This window comes from Nesoenas mayeri (genome assembly GCF_963082525.1).
Source record: "Nesoenas mayeri genome assembly, chromosome: 3".
Taxonomy (NCBI): domain Eukaryota; kingdom Metazoa; phylum Chordata; class Aves; order Columbiformes; family Columbidae; genus Nesoenas; species Nesoenas mayeri.
Window position 1 is genome coordinate 37674184 of NC_137544.1, and position 8094 is coordinate 37682277.

Consider the following 8094-nt stretch of genomic DNA (forward strand, 5'->3'; position numbering starts at 1 on the left):
AAAGTATTCAACTAACAGTATGCAGTTTCTTACAGCTGAAATTTCAGGTTAGAGTATAATTGTTTTCAAATATAATGATCTTGAGCATGGCCAACATGACAGGAGCATTCATGAAGTGGATGGGAAGAGTCTGTAGGAAGCTGCATTCCTGTAGCAAACTGCATCGCTGTATAATTTTAGTTAGAGAAGAGTGCAGCCAGGAATTTCAGCAATGAAAAAAAATATAACCCACTTTGAGGGTGTAAAGGCTGGGAGCTGGGATGTACTGAGGGAGACAAGCCCTAGTCTTGGCCTCACCCTTGGTCTCTCTTGCCCTTCCAGAGAGAAGATATTGAAGGGCTGCTGACAGCACCATGGCTTTTTGGAAGGCAGCATCTCCTGCCCATCAGTTTTCTCCTGAGCTCCTAAATGGGAAGAAAATCTTCCAAGCTGGCAGTGTCCACTGGGAAGGGACATTAGGCTGCCCTGACAAGTATGGGGAGATCCACCTTCTGATGCTGAGAGAGCTAAAACGTTATGGTCACATTGACGGTGGTCCTAAGTTCTTCAGCAAAAGAGCTGGAGAGCAACAAAACAGCAGATCCAGAGACGGAAAGAACAGTGGTGAGGAATGCTCTGCAGCTTGCCATTTAAGAAACCCCATAGGCAGTATTCAGGTTTCAATGGATGTTATTCAGAGCCACTAGAGTAAGCATACATGCACAAAACTGGCCTGCACAAGCACTTGTTCTGTCTCTTGCACAGGCAAGAGGACGTGGTCACACCTCATCGCTCCGAGAAGGTGCTGGGTGGCTACAAATACCATTGGGTCTGGTGTATGCACTGACAGGGTGACACTGGCGTGCTGCATCCATCCATCTCCTAGGTCCCCATGTCAGCCAGCATGGGGAAAAGCACCTGTTCCCCTGGGACACCTGACTGTGGTGGCAGGTTTGACTCATGCTCTGGTGTGAACAACAGGTTCAGTTATTGTCCTGATTTCATCCATGGGAGAGCAATGTGTACCTCCTTTTATTCTTGTTATCCCTTCTCCCACTTCTCGGCCCTCCATCTCAACCACCTGCAAAACCCAGCTGTCCCTTGTGGCACCATCTGTGACTTTGGTCAGGTGTCTGCACTGGTATCTGTCATGTCCAGCGATTTCCTGTGTCATGCCCAGCAGTGTCCCCCATGCTGTTCACTCAGCCCATCCTCTAGCCAGGACAGAGCCGGGGCTCCCTGCAGCCCTAATAATCTTCATTACACAAACACACTGGAGAACTCGCTGCAGGCCATCATATTCTTGATTACAACGTACTGTGCTCTGGTTATTTATGTCAGGGTGAGTACATGTATGAGTGTTAGTCGGATGCCCACAGATACAAATACACCATCAGCTGTGCTTCCACACACCTGGCTTAGTGCTGAGTTCCTCTGATGTCTCTTTCCATCATGCTGCTCGGTTCACCAGTGTGCACAGCGAAAATCTAACTTGAATGTCAAATCCATAGCTCAGGTCATACAAACTTCATAGTAATTTCATTCTCGGCCTCATTCAGTCTGTGTCAGAAAACGTCACATCCCTAAATCTGAGGCCCCATAATGCTGCTAGGAATTTCTCAAACACATGTTATACTGAATTTCAGACCTCACACAAAAAGAGCAATTTCATTTATTGTCCTACCCCAGTTTACGCTGATGTAAGGCCACCTCAACCCACCTTCTGATAGTTTGCCTTCATTTTGCCTACAATAGAGCTGGCATCAAAACCTCGTGCTGTAAGTGTGAATATGAGCTACATGGTGACAATAAGATTTTATTTTGGTGACAATTGTGCTACAGATTGGTGTGATTATGACCATCTCCACTTTCTCAGCTTCTAGGTGCCACTTTTCCCAATATGACATGTTACAAACAGCATCAGTGCCTATATAAATTGCAGTCAATTAAGACTCCTGCCAGAACATGATCTCTGCAGCTCTCAGAAGCCCAAAGCAACACCAGCGTGCTAGAATAGAATACTCAGAATACTCATATATATAATATATATATATTATATATATTATATATATATTATATATCTAGTACTCAAAATATTAAACTCAGCTCTGTCAGTGGCTACCAAGGAGTCACGAAGTTCAAGAAGATCAGCTGACTTAACAAGAGCAGGATGATCTGGAAAGTTACAAGAACTTGCAAAATAATTTTGAAGTGGAAGGATTGAATTGCAGTGCTTTGTATACAAACTTGAAATAGAAAACTTCTTTGAGATTACAAGGAAGAGTACTGGAAGTTTAGCATCTTTCCATACGTTGAAATATTAACATTATTATAAAAGTGCTAAGTCAAATTTTCCATAAGCTAACCACCAGTCTCACAAAGCACGCCACAGATCTTGCCTTTCTCAGCTACAGTCAGGGAAATATTGAAAGTGAAAAGCACTCAGACCAATTTAGGGTTTAACAAAGTAAAATTGATTTATTGCTGTCAAGGGCACAAAGATGTTAGCATTTGAACAGTGCCATAATGGCTTAGAGGAAATGTAAAACCGTGGCTATAAAGGAACTAACCTGCCCTGCACACACACACATGTGCAATGCCAGTTCCCCTTGTTCTCTCCAAGTGATATTATTCCATTTCTTATGAAAAGGTGAAAAGTTCAGTGGCCAAGGAGGAGTCAGTCTGTCCACCAGAAATTCAGAGTATTCTGCTACACAGTGGTCCTCTGCTAAGAAGGTGGGAATGTTTTTGGCAGGAACAGACATGGACACTGCCATCTCACAGCTTAAAGCTGTCCACTTGCTTTTATGGAACAATTAATTATCTTTTTCCCTCTTTCTTCCTTCCAGACAGCACTCAATGCCATTACCGATAATGAGCAAATATCAAATGTGATTGATTCCCATTTTGAGGAACTCAGATGAGTTTCTCCCACCAAATCACTAAAATTAGGCCGTGTAAAATTCACTCTGTATGAAATGACTGACAGCCTAAAGGGATACAGCTGCAAAACATCAACATGGCAGTGCTTTTAGTGAGAGTACTTTAAATAACATGACTATGATATTAATGTCCCTTCCAAGAAATCACTTATAAAACCACAATCAATTACTATAGTGATAGTAACATTACATATAGTAATAGTAGGCAAGTTATGGAAATCATGGATACCAGCTATTATTGACTAGAGATAGCAAAATTCTCCTTGTTAACACACATGGCTTTTACACTGATCCTTTGTAGTACTTTACATGTGTTTGTCATAAATGACCTAATATTCAGAATATGAATTTTCCAGTACTGTGTTTTCATAAGCCTAGATCTCAGAGTCCCTGTGCCCCTCCCCCAATGCCCCAGCACTGGTACCTGTCCTGATCACACCAGCCCTGCCTTTCATGCAACCTCAGCTGAAAAGCAAACCATGGAGGTGCCCTGGTCAGACCAGAAAATGAGTATGAAGAATGTGAAGCCACATCAGTTCCCCAAGATAATCCTAAACTAAGCAATGTGAACCCCTTACACTGGGGCCACCTCAGGAGGCTTCGCCTTCCTGAGTCACAGCCTGGGTTCTTTTTTTCCTATTTCGGACTAGATGGTCCCTGACTCTGCTCAGGGGCTGCCAGGTACCACCAAAGACAGGCAGTAAACAAAGAATTAAAATATAAGAACTACAAAATACATTATCACAACCACACCTGCATTTTTAGAAATTAAGGATAAATAGCATTTAAGTCCTGCTCTGTATTAATAAGCAAAGTCAATCAGTGACATCTTCTATTTAAAAACCCCATCTCTTAAAAACTGACATCTTCCATTTTATAAATCCATTAGAGACTTTCCATTTTAAAACCCCATCTATTTTCTGGGGCAAAACTTGTACCTTTAGACTTTTCAGCATGTAACTACACTCCCTTAATAATGTTGGTTTAATATAGTTCTTGTGTGTGGTGTTTATACTGTCTGAATTGCTAAGGGCTCATTTCCTATAAGAAGCACAGGAATTAAAACTGAATAATGCCACGGTGATGGGTTTTGACATGAAGCGGTGGGCCTGCTTGATCTGAGGTAGCTGCAGGCTCATGTTCTGCAGGGAAGATGCTTTGTTCATCTTTTTCCCCATCTTCAATTATTGCAATGATTTTCCAAATAAAAAAAAAACGTTGGTCCTGCTGAGCAGCGAGCAGACTTAAACAGCTCCTGCGTGATCAACAGTACCCTTTGTCCTAGTGGAAGCCTGGTGCTTGGGTCCAATGAAGTGTGTCAAAGTTTATTTAAAAAGAAGTTCATCAAAGAAAGGATTAATTTATTTTTCAGAGTATCTTTGTGGTCAGAGTGAGTAGAGGTCTAAAAGGATTTCCCCATGGCTATGCTAGTGTGCAGGGCCATTTGGGCAGAGAACCACAGCAGTTCAGTTCCTCCTGGATTAAAGATGCATACAGGCATTGCTCAGCAGAGTATAAGGTGGGAACCATGCAGGATGAGGAGAAATGCTGAGGCCATGAAACTTCAGGGCTCCCAGAGAAATGAAGGACAAGCAGAAAAAAACGCTGCTTACGTCAAGAAGCAGCAAGAGCTCTCCTGTGCGTGGACCAGATCAGTGAGGAGCTGTGGGGAATGTGTGAATCCTACAGTGTCTGTCAGTACCTTTGAGTGTGCTTGTGGACCAGGGGGCACTTGCCAAGTGATGATGCTGATGAAAGCATATGGATTGGAATTGCTTATGGTCCATGCTCCAGGAGCGTGGAGAGGTGAAGAAAGCCTCTTTGCTTTATCCTCTCATCAAAGTATCAGACATAATCGGGGTGCAAACTGATGAAATCAAGATCTAGCTTGACAGAGAAGGTGCCCATCAACAATTTGTGAAGAAGGTTTGAGCTGAAGTTTTGCCTTTAATCCAAAATGATCAAATTGGCATTTCCATTGCAGTAACAACCTGAAGACTGATGGATGAATTTCTATCTAGCTTGTCCAGTCTATTCTTAATAAGCGGTCCTGACATTTTCTCCAAGGCTATTCATACTTTAAAGCAGTTTCTGAAGAGCAGAGTGCAGTTCAGGGCGGGGCTTCTACTGTCCCTTGGGTAGAATTTAAAACTCACATTTTGCTAACCCAGAGCCTACAGTGATACAGATCTGCTTTCCTAGGGCAAATTGGGAAAGAACAGGGTTTTTTTCTGAAGTTTCTATTTTTGATTGTTCCTCACTCAGCTCATTCAGAAGACAGCACTCCAATTTCTGAATAAGAGCGTATGTACACAGAGCTAAGCAGCTGACTAGCTTTAAATTCATAATTCCTCATTCAAATTCTTAATTTCCTCATTAGCTTGCATGTGAAAACTCTCTCTCAGAGCCTAATCCAAGTCCCACTGGTGTCAGTGAGAATGAGTTTTACCTCTCAAATTTAGCCATCTCAAAATCAGGCATGTATTCTAAATGCAATTGTGGAGGAGCCACTTGTAGTCAAAGGAGAGAAAGAGATCAGCATTTCCAGAATGTGATTCACACCATCTGCCTCAAAGGCTTGTCTTGAGAGGGGACAAGTGTGTTCTGGGAGCCGCTATCTCATTCTCCTGCCCGTCGAGGGAGCCTAGACAACTAGCCTAGACAACTTTTTCCTCTTCCATAAGTGAAGCCAGGGGAAGGAACCTTCCTGTTCATTTTAATGGAAAAGGATTCACGCTTTCCATTTTCTACATACTTCATGCCAAAATAAATTACAAGCGAGAAAGCAAAGCCCCAGAGAGTATCCCAAGTTGCATCCCACAGACTGCTAACTCTGGCTTCAGCCAGTATTTGGGATGTATGGAAAAGACACGTGAACTCCTGAAACAAAATTAAACCTCAGAAATCTCAGAGCAGAGGCAAAAGCTTTTTGTGTGTCTCCTCCAAAGACACACACAGTGGGATATGTGAAATGTCAGGAATAATTAGACAAAACTATATAAGCTCCTAGCAACACTAATGTGCTGTGTAAAACCAAGCATTTGCTATAATGCTACAAACATTGTTTGAAAGCTGCATGTTAAAGGTAACTTGAATAATTTTTAAATAGCGTTTCCAAGATACTAATACAGACATGGATATGAAAAAGCAGAATACAAAACTGTAAAATGCTGGCATGCCTTTGCTGAGGTAGCCTGGTCTGTTTCTTTTTTCCAAAGGGGATATATAGAAGTAATTGGTCCCTCTCATATAGCAATTAAAATCAAAAGGCAGGTTTCCTCAGCTCATCATCTGCTGCAGCCTATTTAATAAGCAGGAAAAGGACAAGTTCCCACTATCAATAATTCACAGAGATCACAGAAGTGTTTGTTGGAAGGGACCTGTGGAAGTCCCTTAGTCCAACCTCCCACTTTAGATGAAATCTTCAAAACTAAAGGAGAAACAACCAGTTCACATCAGCAGAAAATGTGGCCCAAAGTGCCCTTTAGAGAATAAAAAGAAATGAACTATGAATGCAGAAAAGAAGAGGAAAAAAAAGGAAGGAGAAGAGAAGGAAACACAGACTAGAATTTTTATATGAGGTGTTAATTTTAGAAGCATAGGACTTTGTGCCAAAAGATGGTATTTTTCTAGGTTCACTAACAGATGTGTTTTTATCTTCTAGGAAAACAATGAACAGGAGGAAACTTGGAAACTTTTTGCTGCTCTGTTGAATATGGGATTATAAAACAAAACAAAACAAAACAAAACAAAAACCTGCACGTGAACCATCTCTATCCCTCTTTCAAATGGATGAATTCTGAAGCTGGACCTCTTTGCTACCTGAAGCAGCAACTTCTTTCACTGTGCATCCAGGAAGGAAAAATGAATTTCACAAATTGCACCACTGAAGCCAATGTGGCTGTGAAGCCAAAAACAGTAACTGAAAAGATGCTCATTACCCTGACCTTGGCCACAATCACTACCTTGACTATGCTGCTAAATTCTGCTGTAATTGCAGCAATCTCCACAACCAAGAAGCTCCATCAGCCAGCAAATTATTTAATATGTTCACTAGCTGTAACAGATCTCCTTGTTGCTGTTCTTGTCATGCCCTTGAGTATCACTTACATAATGATAGATAAATGGACTTTGGGATACTTCATCTGTGAGATCTGGCTGAGCGTCGACATGACCTGTTGCACATGTTCAATCCTTCATCTGTGTGTCATTGCTCTGGACAGGTACTGGGCAATCACAGACGCTATTGAATATGCCAGGAAAAGAACAGCAAAAAGGGCTGGGCTGATGATAGTCACTGTGTGGACTATCTCCATTTTCATATCCATGCCCCCTTTGTTTTGGAGAAACCACCACAGTGTCAATATTCCCAGCGAGTGTCGCATTCAGCACGATCATGTCATCTACACTATTTATTCCACATTCGGGGCATTTTACATCCCCTTGACTTTGATCCTCATCCTCTACTACAGAATTTACCACGCTGCAAAGAGCCTTTACCAAAAGCGGGGTTCAAGCCGCCACCTCAGCAACAGGAGCACCGACAGCCAAAACTCTTTTGCCAGCTGCAAGCTCACACAGACGTTCTGCGTCTCGGACTTCTCCACCTCCGACCCAACCACAGAGCTTGACAAAATCAACGCATCGATGAGGATCCCTCCTTTTGAGAATGACCTGGACCTGGCTGGTGACCGGCAGCAGATCTCCACAACACGGGAACGAAAGGCTGCTCGCATTCTGGGCCTGATTTTAGGTGCTTTCATTTTGTCCTGGTTGCCCTTTTTCATCAAGGAGCTGCTTGTGGGCCTCCATGTTTGCACTGTCTCTACAGAAGTAGCAGACTTCTTCACCTGGCTGGGATATGTCAACTCCCTTATCAACCCTTTGCTGTACACCAGCTTTAACGAAGACTTCAAGCTGGCCTTTAGAAAGCTCATCAGATGTCGAGAACATACTTAAAAGTGCTGGGAGATGATGATGACGACTTGACCCCTGGCCTTAAGAATGAGTAAAATAATTTGACTCTGTCTCCATTTCCCTTGATAAAGGGAATTTTTGTGTTTGGCTATTTGCTTGACTTATCTTTATCCTCTAATTCATTCTGCTGTTTTTTACCTCTAGTGTTATTCATGGTAAAGAGTTTGAAATAAATTTATTCTACAAAGGAACAGAT

General features: G+C 42.3%; 1 protein-coding gene across 1 annotated transcript; it reads left to right on the forward strand.

Annotated features, from left to right (window-relative positions):
* Positions 1–6556: 6556 nt before the first annotated feature.
* HTR1E (5-hydroxytryptamine receptor 1E) lies at positions 6557–7880 on the forward strand (the record flags this gene model as incomplete). Its single annotated transcript, XM_080341657.1, has 1 exon — positions 6557–7880. The coding sequence occupies exon 1, from the start codon at positions 6714–6716 to the stop codon at positions 7878–7880; it is 1167 nt and encodes a 388-aa protein (XP_080197783.1). The 5' UTR covers positions 6557–6713.
* Positions 7881–8094: the final 214 nt, after the last annotated feature.